General features: G+C 36.5%; 2 protein-coding genes across 4 annotated transcripts in view; one reads left to right on the top strand and one right to left on the bottom strand.

Moving 5' to 3' along the window:
* Positions 1 to 26: 26 nt before the first annotated feature.
* On the bottom strand, positions 27 to 1,782 carry LOC105428128 (protein LZIC). 2 transcript variants are annotated; one of them, XM_089072993.1, is made up of 4 exons: positions 1,532 to 1,782; positions 1,309 to 1,409; positions 1,041 to 1,176; positions 27 to 955 (listed from the first exon to the last, which is right to left on the bottom strand). In XM_089072993.1, the coding sequence occupies exons 2-4, from the start codon at positions 1,407 to 1,409 to the stop codon at positions 611 to 613; spliced, it is 582 nt and encodes a 193-aa protein (XP_088929119.1). In that variant the 5' UTR covers positions 1,532 to 1,782; the 3' UTR covers positions 27 to 610. The 2 variants fall into 2 exon arrangements, with proteins under 2 accessions (XP_088929119.1, XP_025074300.2); XM_025218515.2 differs by having other exon boundaries at positions 1,309 to 1,442; positions 1,532 to 1,779.
* A 3,152-nt stretch (positions 1,783 to 4,934) lies between these two features.
* Eif4g (eukaryotic translation initiation factor 4 gamma) overlaps positions 4,935 to 21,612 on the top strand; it is a 53,094-nt gene continuing 36,416 nt past the window's right edge. Inside the window, exon 1 of one of the 2 annotated variants that reach the window (XM_089072976.1) lies at positions 4,935 to 5,926. In XM_089072976.1, the coding sequence (XP_088929102.1) occupies positions 5,650 to 5,926 (277 nt within the window). In that variant the 5' untranslated portion in view covers positions 4,935 to 5,649. Of the gene's footprint in view, positions 5,927 to 9,445; positions 10,224 to 21,612 lie in introns of those variants that run through there. The other variant, XM_089072977.1, reaches the window with a different exon arrangement.

The following is a 21,612-nucleotide window of genomic DNA, read 5'->3' as shown; positions in this document are numbered from 1 at the left end:
GAATTTCCTTAAATGAAAACGGTAAGTCACATCAAACATCAATCTATTTCATGGTTTATGTAATAATTTTGTGAACAATATACAAGCTTTATCATGGATGTTTTGTATCTAATACATTAACATATATTATAAAATCTAATTTGATGTAGTTGTTACACAGTAAATACTTCTCTTAACATAAAATAATTCATGTTTATAAATAAATAAAAGGCATAAAAATTATATATAAATGTTTCTTATATTATTTAATTATACTTGCATATTTAAAACTTATATGATAGAGAATTATTTGTTTACATTACAAATAACAATTGTAATATTATGTTGCAGCTGCATTAGAAAGAATAAGATAGAAAATGAAATTTTCAATTGCGTAATCATTTTTCTCATATATTTTAATTGATAAGAATAGAGAAGATATTTGCTTTAATATCAAAACTTTAAATTTTATGAAAACTTAAAAAAAAGGATATGTATGTAAAAACTTTAGCATAAGGATTATACGTAACATACAAATCTCGTCATTCGATAAGAAAGCTCTTTACGAAAACTTTAAAAACAATGATAAATAAGAGATATTTTGGTTATAACAAAATCATTAATAATCAGTTTAAGTATCTTGAGAAGCTTTAACTTCCTTGCCGACTATGTCTAAAGCTATTTTACTCTTTTCTGCTGTTTCAGTAACTTGCACATATCTAGTAGTATCTATATTATTTAAAGATAATCGCTCTAATAATTGTAATTCAGATGGTTCCAACTTTTCTCCGAGTTGCTTTAAAGCGCTTAGTATTTCTCCTCGTTGGCGATCAGCGATTTCTTTATTTAGTTTTCCTAATTTTGCGTCACGATCAATTTGCGAAAGACGCTCTTTAAGTCCAGTGGGTTCTCGCTTCCCAAACATCCTTATTACAGCTGGTGTTTGAAAGGCTGCACTGATAGCGGCTTGAGTCGCCTGTTGAAAATTTATAATTGATTAATCAGAAATATCAGATTATTGTGAAACATTTAAGTAGGCAAAATATAGGATGTATATATACCAATTGCATTGCTCCAAGTTCATCAATCAAGGTCATATTTCCAGATATCATTCTTTGTAGGCTTTCATTAAACTCGCGGAGTTGCTCCATAGTATCTTCCTTACATTCCTGATAATCTGTCTCATCGAAGGTAACTCTGTTAATAAAGTAATTAGTATAAATCTATATATAAATATATATAAATATATATATAAATATAAATATAAAATATTTGAAAAATTTAAGCGGACTTGACATTTCTAAAAAAAATAATAAAATGAAAGGAAACCTGCAATCTTCCAAATCTTCTAGCTGCTGCACAAGACGATCCAGTTGCTCCTCCAAATTTTTTTTAAGTCGGTCAGTCTCTGCTTTTCCATGAGAATTCATCTTCGATAAAACAAGTAATGCAAACGGAGGACTCTTTAAGATAAGACGAAGAAAGAGAAGAAAATTAATTAAAAAGTGTATATTTTGAGGTTATATTTTATCTCCGGATGGAGAAATAGTACCTTTAACTCGTGTAATGAAAAATGGAAAATATATGGATTATGGCAAAAGCATCGAAATTCAACAAATATTCTTCATTTATATATGATAATACATGATACAAATTTAACCTATTTCAAAAAGTGATACTTTTTCAATTGTTGTTTACTGCACTTTGCAACGTTTTACAATACAAACTACGTTCCGTAATTCACTGTCAGCACTGGCAATACTGTAACGCCGTTCCGAAATTCATTCCAGTGTGCTGCGATAGCACTACGAATAATGACGTCATAAATTTTGTCGTCACTTCCTGCTGCGGTTATTGTAGCTAAAAAGATGCAGCAGTCACAATACAAAATGGCGACTTTCAAGAAAAAAAAGTTAACCCTACTCGATGCAGAAACAAATATTTAATATAAAATAATAATAAATAAAGAAAACGCACAAAAAGTATAAGAGATAAAAATAAAGTTTGATATTTATATTATAGCGGATTCGCTTATTCGCGCTACACCAAGTTTGTATAAACATTATTTTATACGAAATTATTGCTTTAATTGCTTTTCAGAGAGATCGTGCATCTATCTGATTTTTCATCCCTTTCTAAAATAACCCTATTAATTCCAATATAAAAAAAAATATATTCCGATGTAATCTAAAATAAATATATATTAAATATATATTTTAGTAAAATTACAGAAACAGTTTATCGTATCTACAAAGAATAAAAGATTATAAAAATATATCGAAAGTGAGTTTTAAATTCTTTGTTTGTATATCGAGATACTATATCTTCTATAACGTATTTTAGGTATAGAATTTGAATTTCTACTTTTCTTTAATATTATTAACATTTTTTCTATTATATCAGAGTTACTATCAGATTCATCACTATTTGATTCCATTATATGTGCAATATTATTAATTATAAAAACTTTTTCCATTTTCTTATATTATATTATTATATGACAGCGTACTGTTCAATCCGTTTCCACCAATTTCACAATACAGCGATAGTGAACTAGTAAAAATGGAACGCTTGCATAGCACACTATAATGACATCATGTTGGCAGTACTGCCAGTAAGTTACGGAACGCAGCCACGGAAATTGTTTTAAATAAACAAGGCGTTCCAAAACCATACTTGATAGATAGAATAGAATTTAATTGACCAATCAAAACAAAAAGAGCAAATTTTTTTATTCTGATACTACAAAATAAAAATAAAATATAAATATAATTATTAAAAATTGTAAAATCATTATTATATATTATATATTAATTAGCTTTTCAAATAAAGGCTGTGATACACGGTGCTATTTTTCGTGTCAACTCGCCTGCAATCTAGATTATTGAAAATATAATTTGCAGAAATATATATATGATTTATTAAATCGCGTGCGAGTTAACTATTTATTACTCATTTCTACAGATCAATTTTAATTTCAGAGCTGATTTATGCTTCGGTCTTAGGTCATTGCACGTGAAAAAATTTTAATCGTAATTGTAAGATTATAAGCAAATTGACCAATCAGAACCAATTTTTCTCCTTATAGTTTAAAAATAATCGATTGTAGTTGGTCAATTCACTTACGATCTTACGATTATCACTAAAATTTTTTGCCATGGCCTTTAGTCTTAGGGCCGCAACACACTTCTGCATAACGCACAATGCAAATGCATAAGAAAATGAATCAATCATTTTCCTCCATTTCTATCCTCATAATAGAAATAAAAGATTCTGATTGTTAATTTTTTAATTAATTTTTAATTAATTTTTAATTAAATTAATTTTTTTAAAATTAATTTAATTAAATTAATGGTTAATTTTTTTTATGCATTATGCATTAGGCCTTATGCAGAAGTGTGTGCTGCGGCCCTTAACCTCAAAAATTGGAAATGAAGAATACCATATGGCATATAACATTCTTTATTTTTAACTTTTAGTCCTAGTCTACAATAGGTGATTTAAGCTTTAAATCATAAGAAATTGAGATAGACTCAGCTTTTCCGAGAAGCTATACGCTCATTGGGTATCGCGCATCGCGTGTCGCGTCATCGCGCTGGTCTGAATCCAGCATTATGGCTCTCGCACACTGAATGCGATGAGCGATGTCCAATGAGAGTTTTGCTTTCGAATGTGACGTTTGAAAAAGTAATTGGACATCGCTCATCGCTCATCGCTCATCGCTCGTCGCGTTCAGTGTGCGAGAGTTAGAAGTCTTAATTCCTAAGAAGTCTTAATTCCTTCCAAAAAACGTGATGTGCATGCGCGATAAAAAAGTGCGATAGGAAGAGAAAATGTCGGATGCAAATTTGAGGTGCGTTCCTTTATTCACTCCGAATACTATCGGTACTCTCAATACTATCAGAACGAATAGCGTTCCGATATAGAGAGCGGTGCACTACGAAAGTACTGCCTTGAATTCTATGATGTCATTGATTTTGTACTTCCTGTTGCGGCTATTGCAACCAGCGAGGTAAAGTCAGAGCACAAAGATGGCTGCTTCTATGGAAACTGAAATAACCTTGATTGATGCTGAAGAAAATAAAGCGTATAATATGAAATAATATAATATAATAAAATTATTATATTATATAATATAAAATTATTTATTATTATTAGTTTTTTTATTATTTATCATTTATTTATTATTATTATTTTTATATGTATTATATTTAATATATACAATAAAATTATATTTTTTTAAATATTAGATATGCTAGCCATTATTTTTATCAGTTGGAGCTTCAGAAAACAACTGCAACTGTGTTCCGCTTTATAATCTTGAAGTAGTTAAAAAGCGCAAGAAACTAAAACAGAACAATAGCCGCAGTATACTTCCATTACATCATAGCATGAGCACTCGGAGTGAATAAAGGAACGTACTCTTGATTGAATGTCTTCAACAATTTGATGTGATGTGTGGAATAAGAAAAATCCAAATTATAGAAATAAATTAAGAAAAAAATATCATGTTTTCATGTCTTTTTTGATTCATTGGCCGAACAGCATATCTCCGTGTTTTCTTTCTTTCTTGCTTTTAAAATAAGAAATATGCTATACAAGCACTTGATAGTAAAAGTAATGCTCCAAACATTACTATTTTATGCCATTAATAATAATTCATTTTACTTGCATTTATTGACCATGAACACTGGCCTAAGACCGAAGCATAAACCAGCCCTATGCCATAGGGTCTGTTCTTTTTAGCTAAACTGGCTGCACTAGTCAGAGAGTTTATCTTTCTTCTTCCAATGTAAGAAAGAAAGATAAACTGTAAACTAGCAGTTCAGCCAAAAAGAACAGGCCTATAAATTCTTGAGGCAATCTAGTGCATATCGCGCGAGTCGACACGCGGTCGAAAATGGCGGAATTCCCTAGGCATCTGTTTTCTAGTGTCTCTGTGAACGGTAGGAAAGCCGAGTGCTCGTAACGTGATCATTCTCCCCTACGAATGTTGCGTCGGGTGGTAGTAGAATTGAGCGAGTGATCGAGTACGCGTGGTAACGGCGTTATATTCTTCGACTTGACGGCGGCGTGGTCACGCGAGTTGTACGATTTCCCTCGCGTCGTTGCTCCGTCCGTAATTGGCTAGCCGACGTGAACGTGATTATGCGAAGAGAGATTGCGCGCAAGCGAAACGTTCTTCTCTTTCGCGTGTGGGCAGCCAAGCGCGGGGGCACATCGCGAGGGCACGTCGCAGGATTACCGCGAAAAACGAACGATCGTCACGCGGCGGGGCGCAACGCGGACGCCCGATATACGGACGGATAAGAACAAGTGCGCGCGACGGCGACGAAAATACGTGGAAGATACACGCGCGTGAGCCGCGGTCCCTTCCCTCCGTGCACGCGATATCGTTTTCGTCGAGTGAACGAGGGAGTGCGTGCGCGCACGCGCGCGCGCCACTAAACATTTGTGGCCCGATCGTTCTGTAAATCGCTGCCGATCGCACGGCACTACGATTCGAAGACGCAGATATATATATATCTTTCCCGTATCGCGAATAAGATATCTCGTCAGCCATAATCGTGGAACCCTCGATACGTGAGAATATAACGTACCTATGAGTGCGAACCGCATAAGATCGCAGGTTTGTAAGGACAGTTCGCACGAGGGAGGCCCACGCCTGCGATGAGCATGCCGACCAAGGGGAAACACCACCACTTGTCCCAGCATCATCACCCGCAACATCACTCGCAGCCGCAGCAACACCACCAGCACCAGCAGCCACCGCCACAGCAGCAGCCACAACCTCATCACAATCCGCCACAGCATCAGCACCAGCATCAGCATCAGCATCAGCATCAGCATCAGCATCAGCATCAGATTATCATCAACCAGCCTGTCGTGCACTCCCCACAGACCTACAGCGCCGTGGTCACAACGAATACCCGGTTTCTGAATGCCGGTAAGTCCTTTTTCGATCATCTCGAGACACGAGAATGCGTCTCTTTTCTGCAGTTTATAAGGACCACGTGCGTAAAATTTGCAAAAATATATCTATAGTATCTTCGATCTTCGAATTTCGTTAGGACGCCGTGGAATGTATCAATTGTTGATGGTGATCGAAAATGTACACGAGAGCGTTCGCTCGTAGCGACTTTCATTGTCGCACATGTGACTCCATGGGGTAAAAAAGTGTTATTTGAGGTTAGGTCGACCACGCGGCATGTGGCACGTACGCTTCGAGAAAAGAGGAACGGCAATGTCTCTCGTCGCGTGTTGCCCGTGTTTTTTCTTTGCCGAACGGATAAGATTGAACGATCGAGAATATACTGAAATCTATCCGACGTTCAAGCAAGACAAAACAAAAAAAAAATAATTTGAAATAAGAGTCTATTTCGCGATAAAAATCTGAAAATTAGTGCGCTAGGTTTCCTCTCTCTTTCTCTCTCTCTTCGGAATGTGATCGCGTTGAGAATTGAACTGCATATGCGTGCCTACGGAAAACAAAAATTTCTAGGAGACGGAAGTTCAAGTAAACAATTCGCAGAAAGAAAAGTGAAGAATTATCTCTTCCCCGTCTTTTTCTCAAGGCCGCAGATTGGATCACGGATCAATCATTTGAACTTTCCGTTATGCGGAATGAACAGATCGGATTTGATCGGCACTTGCAACACCATTTTTAGTTTCTCGACCTTGGCTTCTGCCTCGAGTCGATTGTTTTTACTATAAAGCACGCGCACCTACATCTGCGCTCGCCTACATTTTTTTTTTCCTTTTTTTCTTCACTCCTACTCGTATTTTGAAATTTTGAAAAGAACTATTATTCGCCGTCGGGTCATGCAGATGTGGCTCGACATGAAAGCAAAACCTCTTGTTCCTGCAATGTCGGCTTGCGTCGAGTTCGACACTCGGCGCAAGTGGAACGACGGCGATGTTCGCGCTCGCAATCTTTCCTGGCTTCCGTAATCTCGTTAAGAAGCGGTTTCTCGCGATTAACAATAGTGGTAGTAGCGGCAACAGTTAGCCAGAGTAGCGATTATCAATAAGGCCAAACATCTCCCGATGGCGCTATCGGTACAAGAAAATTCTGGAAATATGATTCATTCGGATCACGCTTTTAATTTATGCTTTATCTCAAGTTCGACTCGGTGTATTGTATAATGACAAGTGTGTGCGTGCGTGCGTGCGTGCGTGCGTGCGTGCGTGCGTGCGTGCGTGCGTGCGTGCGTGCGTGCGTGCGTGCGTGCGTGCGTGCGTGCGTGCGTGCGTGCGTGCGTGCGTGCGTGCGTGCGTGCGTGCGTGCGTGCGTGCGTGCGTGCGTGCGTGCGTGCGTGCGTGCGTGCGTGCGTGCGTGCGTGCGTGCGTGCGTGCGTGCGTGCGTGCGTGCGTGCGTGCGTGCGTGCGTGCGTGCGTGCGTGCGTGCGTGCGTGCGTGCGTGCGTGCGTGCGTGCGTGCGTGCGTGCGTGCGTGCGTGCGTGCGTGCGTGCGTGCGTGCGTGCGTGCGTGCGTGCGTGCGAGCGTGCGTGCGTGCGTGCGTGCGTGCGTGCGAGGGGGGAGTATATGTTTTGATTGACATATTTGACATAAATGCTAGTTTACTCGTTACAAGTAACCCGAGAGATATCACTCTCGCCACAAAATTTCGCGAATATCTCATCTTTCTTAGGAAATCAAGGCGGAAGCATAAAGCCACGGTGCTAAAGATTCGACTCGAACGTGATGCTTTCACTTTCGTCTTGACTAGTGGCAGACTGCCGCTCGCCGCCGTAACATTTTCGAAGCGATCGGCCCCGCTTATCTCGCCATTCATTCCCCGTTCCCCGTTTCGGCAAAAATATATATCAGTGTAGCATTCCGTCTATGTCTCTTTTCTTTCCTTCCGCGTTTCCTCATTCCCCCCTCGCTGTCCGTGCAAGCTCTCTCTCGATGAAACAAGGACACGGCTTTTTTCTGCGTGAAATAAACAGAGGATGGATAATAAGTATGCGCGGGAAGAAGGGCGAGGAGAACGAAGAGGACGAGGTGATGACTATGATTGGCCGGCACTACGTGTGGCAAACTGTTGAATCGCGTCTATTAAAAGCAGAGGTGGGAGACAGAGGAGCTTCCTCCATGCGAATCGTGACGTAGCGTCGACCGCTCTGACGGTAATCGATGTATTGCCTGATATCGCCTCGTCTCGAAAAATAAGAAGTGTAAGTATCGAGTATACATAAGTAAAGTCACGTATTAGGACAAATGGACAGGATCTTTATAACAAGGAATGTATCCTTATATAATTCGACGAAAAACCGTACATTCTTTTTTTCGGGATATTTTTGCATTGAAATGAGGAAAGTATTTCTATTAAAACGTATTTCTTTCACCTCGTATTGTTAAAACACTTTGCACAACAACGCGTTCTTTCCTTCTTTCCATGTAATATTTCCTCTAAAAAGAATAAAATATGTATACGCAAAATTATTAGTTCTTTAATAAGTTCTTTATAATCAATGTATATAATTATTAGACATGTATATAAATAGACATAATAACCATATTTGTTTATGAATTTTTCATAAACGTCCCAATTTAATGGAAAATTAACGATCGAAAATTATTATCTTGTGAAAATTTACATCGTTAACTTATTTTCGGATTCAATCGGTCGTAAATTAGATAGTAATTTAGGATTTCCATAGATACATTAATATGTACGACGTGTTACATCATTCGATACAATTACAAATCGCATATACGCATATTAAAAAATTAAAATTAGAAAACATTATTCAAAGCAATAATGTATTGTCTCGTGGAGTGGAATTTCATAAGATTCTGCCTTTTCTGAGACACTTGATTCCTCGCTGCAGTTATATTGAGGAGTAAGAGATCGTTAAGTTTTTTTTTCTTGTGACATACGTCCGATAAATTAATTTTTCTCGCGTTTGATAATACAGATCGGTAATATATATGTATATTGACGAGTTCTCAAATATCCAATAAAAATGGATTTGATAACACTTGAAATTTACATCTATTAATCCATGAATCGAAAGCTAAAATTATTAAGATAGTAATATTAAAAATTATTACTATTGTGTTCTATTATAAATATAATATTAATAACAACCTATAAGTTTTTGATGTATCTTCCTAATTTATGTTACACAAAAATTTATTACTTATCTAATGTGAAAAAAAAAAATTTTTCTCTTTGTTCATTGTATGAAAACAATCGGAAAATGTTTCTGCAGAACTTTTTCACACCTATACATGCACACGTGCGGCATGTCGAAGGAGCGACAGTATAATTAGGAGGAGCAAAAGAAAGAAGGAAGGAGAAGGAAGGTCAGGAGAGAGATAGAACGTAAGGCCGCGCGAAGTCTCACGAAGTCGCGCGCGGAGTCCGGCGAAGTCTCGCGAAGTCACGGCGGATCGTCGGGGTCTCCCGAAGTCGCGCGATGCCAGCCGAGTGGTCGGACTCTGGTACATGTGGCAATTGGCAGCCACGCAGCGCCGCACTCTCGTTTCGTATTTGCCGTCCGCAACCTCTCTTTGGAACACGAGCATATGGTCGCTGATACCGCGTGTTACGATTCTTTGACAGTGAGTGTTCCGTATCAAGATCGGACGAGAGTGTCACGTCGAATATATATGTAATATTCGGCTTTTGTGTTTTTTTTTCTTTTTCTTTCTTTACTTTTCTTTACTTTTTTTTCTCTTTCTCCCCGTTAACGCGAGGAGTAACGAGTGGTTGACGGTCGCGCGTAACGCGTAGCGCAACAGCAGCGCGGCATCGGGTTCCGCTCGAATCGCTACTAACGCGTTCAAAAACGTCGTTCGCGAAAACGCATCGGAGCAAGAGAGAGATAGGGCGATAAAGAGCGAGAGAGGAAGACATCCGTTCCGTTTCTATGCGGAGATTACATAATTTCCTTGGAACGTTTCTTCTCGCGTCTGGTAAACGGATGTAATCGGGGTAACGCGCGAATATATCACGTCTCGTCACGCTCTTGTCTCGTTTTGTTTCCGACACGCCCGATAGAGAGATCGCTACTCATGCGATCGCGCGTGTCATTGTGCGCTAACGAAGAAGGGGCGGACGATAAGGTTGATAGACGGTTACGTCAATAAAAACGAGAGAAAAAAAAGAAAAAAAAAAGAAAACCATGTGCTCGATGTGATTACGGTCCACGTACTTATCGCCAGTGTAAACTGTCGCCGACGGTCACCGCGCACAGGACGACGGCCCATGGCAGAAATGTCCACGTTGATAGGTGAGTTTATCATGCGCGCGCGCGTGCCGACGTTGACGCGCCGGTGCGAATTCGTGCCCTTACGTTTTTACACTTACGTCTCATATCTGCGTCGTTAATTTTTCGCGCGAATCACTCTTCCTTCGTCGCTTTAAGTTGCAAGGAGCCGAATCTTTTCCTTTTTCGTGTCATTATTGACACGTAATATTATTAGATGGAGATATTACGCAAAACTAATGTTGCCGGAACGTTCGAAAGATGTCGCGTGGCGTGGCGTGGCGTGGCGTGGCGTGGCGTGGCGTGGCGTGGCGTGGCGTGGCGTGGCGTGGCGTGGCGTGGCGTGGCGTGGCGTGGCGTGGCGTGGCGTGGCGTGGCGTGGCGTGGCGTGGCGTGGCGTGGCGTGGCGTCTACTCGCGGCATCTATCCATGGTATTACCCGCGACCACGTGACAACGTTGCCGCTCGTCGTTCACCTGTTCATACTCGATGTTCCTCGAATGGCCAGTAATCACGCGACACGACTTCGCGTGTAGGCTGGTAAACACGTGTCATCCCGTTTTGGTTGTATGCCATGAGAGCGATGGGTCCGCTTCTTTCGAAAGTTTTTTTGCTTCGATTTCTCAACGTATATACGTCTCATTTGTTCTGACTAGATAATAAGAAGGTTATCGTCTTCTCTTCCATCCCTCTAATCAACGAAGCTATCTGATCTGCGGTATTGTTTGCGTTTCTATTTTGGTAGAGTGAAGCAACACGTTTCTTGAATGCCTGAAATATCTCAGATTTCGATAACTTTCTCCAAATTGAGGAAACATATTTTGTCGATAAAATGTGCCTTATCTCTTTTGTTGATAAATATATCTCGATGCTCTAATCAATAGAAGAAAGAAAACTAACGTCGCGCCGCTGCGCTCCGAAAAGCTTTCCAGGAACTCGACCGTGGCACGTTTGTTTTTATGCGAAGGATGCGACGCTCCGTTAGACGGCCGGTGCCTCGTCTACCGAGCTCGTCAAGGTCTCGTTTCGTGTCGCGTCTCGTTGAGTAAGGAATCCACCGCAAAGGGCAACACGAACGTAATTGCGTAACGCGCGCGACAGCGACGAACTTATATATAGTAAGTAGTATAATTATTTCACAACTAGATATTAATCGTCGATTTTGTAAATGAAAAAATATGAGATTTTCATTGGAATTTAATTGGAATATTCATTTAATTGGAATGTTGAATATTGATAACGATTGTCTATATATATTTTAAGTGTTTCAGTCACCATGGTGTCTGTTGTTTGACATTATTTAATTTTGTTTATTGCAAATATTTAACAGAGTTAACTCGCTTTGCTTTGAGCGAGGAAACGTACATATATTTTACGTCGTAATGAATTACGTCGTTGACAATTGAAATTCATATCAATTTGCTTTTTGCTCATGATGAAAAAGTGAAATAAACAAGATATTACAATTATTGAAAGGAGAATGCAAACTTACGTCGCTAGCTTATTCGCTCATATCTTGACGTATTGTCGGTACCTTTCTCTTTCTGATCCGCGAATGGATATTTGTTGGAATAAGAGGGACGACCAAGTAATAAGCGGTCAAATCAATTAATTCGTGATCCGATGATGTACATGTTAAACATTCTGTCCATTGTCGGTTGGTGCGCTTAACGGTAAATCGAAAACCGTTTCACACCGTTAAGGTAGGATGTTGTACGTTTTTTGAGAGCGAAGAGCCAACGACGGTGAAAATATGCGAAAGTAAATTTATTTAAAACTTGATGCTCAAATCGGACAGAATGCGAGTTGGAACATTGACAAATGTTTCAACGTGCCTTTCTATAATTTTGAGATAAAAAAAACAGGCCTTTTCTTCCCATTATTCGTTCCTTTTATTATATTTTTCCAGAAAAGTTTCCAGAAAAGATCATAGCTTGAATAGCATTCAGTCTCAGATAGATGGAAGTCCGTCCATTGATTTATGCGAATCCGCGCTCAGATACAGCGCTCTGTTTATACGTGACATTATATAATTCTTACAAACACATGTCAGATAATTCTCGCGTTTCTTTCGAAGAGACACATAATCTGAACGCAATCGGAAAAGACGAGTGACCGACCGGATGTCCGGATGTCTGCAGGCTGATGATTGCGCAAATTTGCCATTTCAAATATCCCGCGTTTGAGAGACGAAGCGAAATATCTCCCCCCTCTTGTTATTTTCCATTGCTCTCGCGTTATTTGTATTATTTCCTGATGACGTAAAACGACTTGACTTGGAAGTCGCTTTACGTCATTAGGAAATAATACAAATATAATACAAATAAATCGTTTAGTTTCGAGTAATGAGACTCGATCACTCGCGAGCGGACGCGACGACGGGTGAAAGGTGGCCATCGGCGCATATAGATTCGAATCGAAGCCGAAGGATAGACGGAGAACTGACAGAAAATGCGCATTCCTGGCAAGGCCGCTCGCTCAAGAAAGAGGCCACCGAACATCCGGGGAGAAACTAACCGTTCACTCCCCCCCATCTCTCCTCTCTCTTCGCCGACTGATCATTTTACGGTTACGTTACGTTCGTTGCATAGATCGAATTATCTAGATCACGTGCCGTTCGTTATCTTTGGTTTTTGTCGGTTTTGCGGAATCTTCCGCAACAGCGCGATTTGTAAAGAGGATCTCGTATTCAAGGCGCATTCCAATATTCACGCCAGTACTGAAAATCTATAATCTATGTGACGCGAACTATATATTTTCAGTACTAGCAGTAAATAACGAAACGCAGCCTCGATATTAAAGAAAGAAAGAATTATTTGAAGTTTTTCAATCGACGCTCGACGCTTCTTCGTACCTGATGTATCATCAACGAACGTTACATGCTTTATCTTCGCGTATTCTTGTAATGTGTGATCTGCTGCGAATTTCGTACGAATACGCGTAATAAAACGGTTCGGAACGAAGGCTGGTAGTTAAGTCGCGCGCTCTAACATTGTGACATTTAGCATGTGTGCAAAGTGTACCGGCCATTCCGCTGAAACCAGCTTCTAAACAGTTCCTGGTAGAAAGCGCACTTTTACGCGCGACTGGATAATTTTTTAATTTTGTCATATATTCACATGAGTCAAGCGTGAAGCTTGGCTTTAGACGGCTTGTCAGGATTCAGAGTTCCGTTTTTTAGTTTATGTGCAATGTGTAATGTAGAGGATTTAAAATATTTAATTAATTTAAAGATTAAAAGATTTAAAATATAAACATGCATAAAATACATATTAAAAGACGCAACAAAGTATAGAATGATATATAAAATTATAAACAGTATTCTATCTGCACGCTGAGTGGTTTCTCCCTATTGTTTATATTTATTTTACGAGCAACAAGCTCGAAACATTAATATCTGAAAAGCAACAAATTCATTCAATGTTCCAGTGCCAAAATTAAGCCAGCAACAAATTTTTTTCAAGTAGTTTACTCTTGTGACTGGCTGCACGCTGAGTGGTTTCTCTCTCTACTGTTTATACTTATTTCGCGAGAAAGAAATTTGGAACATGAATATCTCGAGAGCAACAAATGAATAATAAATTTTTCTGCTATTTTTATTACAAAATATATATATATATTTTTTTTTCTAATATTTATTATTACATGTATATTGTCCCGCTAACTTAATCTTTTTTTGACAGAACATCATTTTTAAAAAAAAATTACAGCAACAAATAAAAATATTAGAATTGGTTCTGCTTATTTTGATCCGTTAACTTATAGAAAATTGTGAAAAGTTGTCATCGAATGATATTTCCGTTTGTGAATTTTTGAAGAAAAATTGATCTGAAAAGAAAATCTTTTTCCCTTCCGGAAGACGAGGAGAGAGAGAAAGAGAAAAGAAATAATTTTCTCTTAAGAAATACGATGCATCGATGCACCGACACGATTTGCTATTAAAGGCTGTCAAAGGTATACATGAGCAGCAGCTATGCCGCTAATCAAGTCAGATCAGAAATTGCTCGAAGACTAATTTGCCAAAGATGACATGTTTTCGAAATTTCAATTTAATACTTGAACCCTTCACTGCGGGAGATGTTAGAGAGTGTCTTTAGAATTAAATTTAATAGGTTGCTAAATAAAAATTTTTTGGTGATATTTTGCTATAATAAAACGTGGAATATTTTCACCACGTGGTCGCTGACCATGCATCAATGAAGAAGTGGATGTTATCAGATCGACGAATAGTCTCGCCACTTCCGCTTCGATTCCATCTCACTGCGTGCACTACATTATTTGCACGGATTTATTTATTAACGATGTTAATAGTTATAGAATATTAAATAAAAAAATGAAATCAGACTTAAAACAATTAAATTGAATAAAGATACAAAATTCCATATTTTACGTTTAGAATATATTGAAATAAAATTAATTGAATTTCTTCAAATAATTTTACTCAATTTATCGAGTGATATATATATATATATATATATTTATTTATTTCAAGTTTTTTTGATTGTTTTTTTCAATATTCCGTATATTTACAAATTTCACTTCAAAGATCAAAGAGAAAGAGCGATGATTTGATTGATTCGTAATTGATTTGTCTGAATAAAAAATGCCAAAGAATTTTCATAACAGTTAAATTTATTTATTAATTACATGCCACATTTATTTATTATAATTTAATGCTACATTGTATTATTCAGACATTATTAAACATCAAGCTAAGTGTTTTATAAACTTGTTTTTCATATATTCATTTATTCGGCCGAATATTTATGCGCGGCTACGCGACTTTTTGTTTACCGACCGAGTTTCTCGATGTTCTCGAGATTAGTTTCTCAATTTGCGGCATGGCAGCGCGATTTTCCATGTATATCGCAAATTTTATCGAGCATTATCGATCACTGTGAGACTATAGCGTGAAATCTCGATGTTTAATTTCTTCACGATATGATGACATTTTTTTAGCGAGATAAACGTTTTACCGAGACGAAGGCGCATAGCAAGAGCCTCGTACGTCATCGAGGTAGGCACGATCGCGAGATATCGTTTGGGGGCGTTGCACGATCGTTCATGACCACGATGTCGGTGTCGTTCAATTAGACAGTTAGGGGTGGAGGAAAGGAAGAGAGCAAGGTTCATTTGAGGATTAGGATGCGACGCGACGCAACGCAACGCGTAGGACAGGGCGCGCGAGCGCAAGGGTGGCGAGAGAGACGAGCAACCGACGTGCGAAGCGAGGGTGGTAGGTCGTTGCCCGGTGGGACGGGCGGGAGGGTGGCGACAACAGGGAGGGAGAGGAAAAAGACGAGAGGAAGGCTGGTAAATATCGACCCTTTTCTCGCGTAGACTCTCCGTCTCCCATCCAGACATTCATCGACGCGTGATTATCCTCTTTCTCCACCTTCCTCTCCTTACTCCGCGCTGTTCATTCGCTCTCTCGCCTTTCGCGGGCTGCTAACCTACCGAATGCCCACACAGATGAGAGGGGGCGGGGGGAGGGGGGAGCGCAAGAAAGAGCGAGAGAGATCGTATTATCGCGTACTCGACACCACGAGGTTTCCACGCTACCTTTCCAAGGTCAACGACTCGAGGGCTTAGAGACTTCTAGAAAAATGACTTTTACATTTCTGTCTCCTTTTACTTATCCTCGCAATGTCGCAAGGAAAACGGTTCGTCCGTTAAATCGTCAAAAAACTTTAAAAAAAAATTCAGTAATTCTTAAAGACACGGGTACGAATCTGCGCCTTGAGTAAGTGGAGAAAAAAAGATCTGCTCGCGCGTCCGCGGCAGATCTCCAAGATATATATTTTCGGTATGATTCAGACCGAGCCTTGTTTTCGCTCGAGGATTTTGAACCTCCGCTCGTCTCGTCTGGCTGAAACCTTCGGACTGCGACAGCCGAAGGTTGTCCGAGGTTACAGGTCTGCTACCTTCTTTTCTTCTCCTCTTCCTTTCTTTTCTATCTCCTCTGGGTAAATTCTGTTTTCTTTAAAGTCTCCCGTAGAGACGACGGCACCAACATTTTTCATATGTTTTCAAAAATCTTTTATTTAAATTTTCATTGTGAATTTCTCTTTATTTTTAAAGAGTAAACAAGAAAATGCACTCGATAGATATTCGAGGAACAAATACGCTCGCATTAAAATATGAAAGAACAAAGGAAGAGAAAGGAAAACTTGATTTAAAAGACCCACGTAATGGGACGTCTATCTACCTGTAAATCTTTCGTAAATTCATAAATCATCTCATTGTCATAAGCCAGGTCGGTATTCGAATAGAAAGAATATTGCTTTAATGTCATCTCGATACTTCTGATTTTCGGAACTTGTTTGCAAGTGAGAGATACCAGAGGTGCGTGCAGATCTCTCGAGTCTTCGTAATTGCGACGAAACAAAAAGGCGAAACGAGGAGCGAATTATGATTCGAATCTGAGACGATCGACAGCACGACTTCTTCTTTACCTCCCCCATGATGTAGGTCACGCGATATCCCCCTTCTTGCGCCTATCCTAGACCAGAGGCGGTGAATCTAGGCTGTGAGCAGTGCGCCGGGTGCATATAGGTATCGATCGGTTCACGATGGTGCTGCAGCTTGACCTGGTGCACTGGTGAAACTGGGTTACCGCCTCACCTATACACGATACCGCGATTCGCGAATCCGCTCCCCTTCGTCATTCCCTTTATCTCTCCTGGTACTGCTGCTGCTGCTGCACCCTTCTCATTCTCTTTCATCCTTTCGCCTTTGCGTGCACGCGCTTCTTCGCTGTTACCCGCCCGACGTGCGCCCGCGCTCGTGCATCCTTCGAATCGCCCGACTATTCAGTACATTTATTTGCACATCTTTTCGCTTTCAGAATTATAGAGAAATTATAAAAAATTCTGAAAAATAACATAGAGATGTAAATGACCACTAATATTAAATATTTTACCAGAATATTTCGTCGAAAGACAATATCTAAAACGAATTTAATAAAGTATACATATATAAATAATTTTTTTATTTTTGTTTTAATTACTAATTTTACAATTTTATTTGTTCTTAAGCGAATTTTAATGTTTGTGAATAAAAAAAAGATATACATAAAAATAGTAAACATGTCAAAACGAAACTGTTATCTTTTTCTTAATATAAACATACAATCGATTGAACTATTTCGATTAATGAATTATTGAAATATTGTCTTCCTTCAGACTGAAAATGATTGAAAAATGATTTAAAAAATACAAATCGAGAAAACGTGTATGTGTGTATGTGTTTTATGTATGTATATATGTATGTATGTACGTACGTATGTATGTATGTATGTATGTATGTATGTATGTATGTATGTATGTATATATATATATATATATATAATATATATATATATATATATACACACATATACATATACATATGACATTCATGCTTATCATAAGCTATTACCATAAGGTTGTTTTTGAAAAAATTATTTAACAATATTTTATTGCATTATTTATAAGTTTGTATTATATTTATTAAATAATTATTAAATAAAATTATTTCTCTGTGTCTTTGACGAATCCTTTGAACACATTTAGAGAAAAATTTTCGTCGAGAAGGCCACCAGTTTTCGTGTTTCTGAGAAAAACATTGGAATTTGTTCGTACAATGTATTTTCAAGGTAAATTACTTTTACGAAACGAGTACGAAAAGTGACCTTTGTAGTGAAAGATAAGACAAGACTATTTATTTCCGTAACGGTCGTTCTATGTATCTGTAGGCTAACAAGATTCTATATGAGTTCCTTTTGATATGAATAACTTTTGCTTACGCGTTTTCGGGCTTCATTTTTTTCAGTGCTTTCTATTTGAAAATAATATTTTTGTACATGTTATAAATGGTAGCAAATCTTTTCTGATCATTTCATTTTTAGAGTATTCGATTTGATTTTGATTTTTCAATGTTTTTTTACAATGTGTGACGGATAATATAAATTGACATTTAAACAAGTCATAAATACTTTATCAAATCAAAAGATGAAAGAACTTCGTAAAATTTCTTTTAATGTCTTCGTCATTTTTATAGTTATTCTTGAAAAGATATTTGTAGATGTTATTTATTCATATCAATTTATACTTCTTAATTTATACTTCTAAATTACTCATTTGTATAAAATACATGCTAGTAGGAATTTGCCAAACAAGACCAGATAACTCATTAACGCCCAAAAGACACGATTTCGATATCTAAGTTTAAATTGTCGACATGTAATGAATTCAAATAGCAAAAATTCGGGAACCACTGTCTCCTATGTTTTGAAGGGTGCTCTTTCCAATGGCGATAGTTAAAAATCTCCCAAAAAAAGTTTTGGGAGATGGGAGACCATGGAAAAATCAAAAATAAAAAAAAATCGTGATTTTTCAATCAAATTTTTTGTTTAAAATTATTTTTCGTTCCTTTTACATTTTTCTATATGCTTAAAACCTATCTAGATCGTGGCTCCGATGTCTAAACTTAAAATAAATGGAATGGAACTATTTTATTATCTAAAGTTTTTGGTGAAACAAAATGGCGGCCGAAATGAAATATTTTTCTTTTAAACTTTACAAATTATTTTCTCGAAAAACTATAGACTTTGGTAAAAATTTTCTCAGAACAAAAATGTCTTAGAATTAGTTAGAGTATACTCTCAATTTTTTCAGAATTTTTCGAGATAATTTTTGATTTTTCGAAAAATCACAAAATCGAAATTTCCAAAAACGTCATAAAAAATTTGAAAAAATTCAAGAGTATTCTTTGACTAATTCTAAGACATTTTTGTTTCTAGGAAATTTTTATTTAAGTTTATAGTTTTCGAGAAAAAAATTCTTAAACTTTACTAAGATAAACTTTCATCACATTTTTCTATGAAATAAAAAAATCAAGAATTATTCAAAGAGTGTCCGCAAACGTTTTCAAAATTTCTCACGATTTTTCTAATTTTTACTATATTAATTTTTTTGAAAATTGAAAGACTATGCCTTATCCAATTTTTGGACAGAAATGTCTTTAGCCATTTATATTATATAAATGTTGCCTGATTCTCACCGCGAGGAGGTAGACATTACCGAGAATCTCGTTTTTTTTTGTTTTTTTTTTCATTTCTTTTTTTATTTTTTTTTTTTTCATTTCTTTTTTTTGTTTTTTTTTCATTTTTTTTTAATTTTTTATTATTTTTTTCTATTTTTTTTTTTTAAATTATTTTTTTCATTATATATTTACCCTAATATTTCAATAATTTGATAAAATTTTTATTTGTTATACACAAAAGGCAAATGAGTTTTATTAATAATAATAAATCCTTAAAATAATAAATAATAATAAGTTTTATTAATAAAACTCATTTGCCTTTTGTGTATAACAAATAAAAATTTTATCAAATTATTGAAAATATCAGAATATATAATAAAATGTATAATAAAGAATATATAATAAATATATAATAAAAAAATAATTTAAAAAAAATAGAAAAAAAATGATAAAAAAATTTTTTTAAATGAAAAAGAAACAAAAAAAAATGAGATTCTCGGTAACGTCTACCTCCTCGCGGTGAGAATCGGGCAACATTTATATAATATAAATGGCTGAAGACATTTCTGTCCAAAAATTGGATAAGGCATAGACTTTCAATTTTCAGAAAAATTAATATAGTAAAAATTAGAAAAATCGCGAGAAATTTTGAAAACATTTGCGGACACTCTTTGAATAATTCTTGATTTTTTTATTTCGTAGAAAAATGTGATGAAAGTTTATTTTAGTAAAATTTAAGAATTTTTTTCTCGAAAACTATAAACTTAAATAAAAATTTCCTAGGAACAAAAATGTCTTAGAATTAGTCAAAGAATACTCTTGAATTTTTTCAGAATTTTTGACGTTTTTGGAAATTTCAATTTTGTGATTTTTCGAAAAATCAAAAATTATCTCGAAAAATTCTGAAAAAAATTGAGAGTATACTTTAACTAATTCTAAAACATTTTTGTTCTGAGAAAAGTTTTACCAAAGTCTATAGTTTTTCGAGAAAATAATTTGTAAAGTTTAAAAGAAAAATATTTCATTTCTGTCAATTTCAGGTCCGTATAAATTAATAGGATCGTGCTACACGCACACGCACGCACGCACGCGCAGAGAGAAAGAGAAAGAGATAAAACGTGATTTATTTATTTTGGTGACGTTCTTGACGAAATGTATACGACGAATAATACATATGTTGGTCATAGTATAAACACACATATATCGTATATATATATTATATATATATATATCGTACATAACAGACGATCTAAGAATTAGGATTAAATTCCGCTTTATTTGCGACTAATGAAAGAAAAAAATCATAAATATGTTTTAAATATATAAAATATTAAATAAAGAAATAGATTCTAGATTAAACATATTGTACGGCACACTTTTGTTCCAATTTTTTTCCTTTTGATTATATATTTTCTATACGCGTTTTGTGACGTAGAAATAAAAAACTTGTTCACTTTTTACATAATTAAACATAATAATTTTACATAATTAATGTAATAATTTTATATGTGTAGGATACTATGTATCAATATAAAATTTACATATTTTTTTGTTGCTTACAGAGATATTTTTGTTGTAAAAACTAAAATGCAAAGTAATGTGCGTTCAGTCTAATAACTTTTATTTTTGTTTTGTTTTTTTATTTTTGTTTTTGTTTTATTTTTGTTTTTGTTTTTTTATTTTTGTTTTTATTTTGTTTTTTAAGCGTTAATAAAATACAATATGCAATTTGTACTCATTTATTGCATTTTATTACACATAAAAATAAAACATGAAACGCTTTTTTCATTCGAATCAATCAGCATATAAATCACATCCGTCGCTCACAACAGTGCGACTCACGTGAATATTAACGCAAATTATGTGCGTATACAACAAATAAAATGAGGAGCGATTTTCTGTAGTTATTAGGTGTACAAAAAAGTTCTGAGCTTTTTTTTGTAAAATTCAATCTTTATTCAAAAACAAACAAAAAAATATTAATCAGCGAAATATTCCCCGTTTGCATCAACGACCTTTTGCCATCTTTCGGGTAGCTTGCGAATTCCTTGATAGAAGCTCACCGGCTTTGAAGCGATAAAGTCATCAATGCATTTTCGTATCTCTTCAAATCTCACGAAATGTGTATCAGCCAAATGATGCTGCAGCGACCGGAATAGGTAGTAATCGGAAGGCGCCATGTCTGGGCTATACGCCGCGCGCGGGAGAAGTTTCCAGCCTAACGCAAAGATATGATCCTGAATCGCTTTCGCAACATGTGGTCGAGCATTGTCATGAAGCAAGATCACTTTACAACGTCCTTGGCCAGTAAATGGCCTCTTTTCTTCTAACGCATCGCTCAAATTGGTCAATTGTTGTTGTTAGCGATCTGCCGTGATTATTTCACCCG

Source organism: Pogonomyrmex barbatus, unplaced genomic scaffold, assembly GCF_055798465.1.
Source record: "Pogonomyrmex barbatus isolate J1 unplaced genomic scaffold, ASM5579846v1 scaffold14, whole genome shotgun sequence".
Lineage (NCBI taxonomy): Eukaryota > Metazoa > Arthropoda > Insecta > Hymenoptera > Formicidae > Pogonomyrmex > Pogonomyrmex barbatus.
This window is presented reverse-complemented; position numbering and strand designations above follow the sequence as displayed.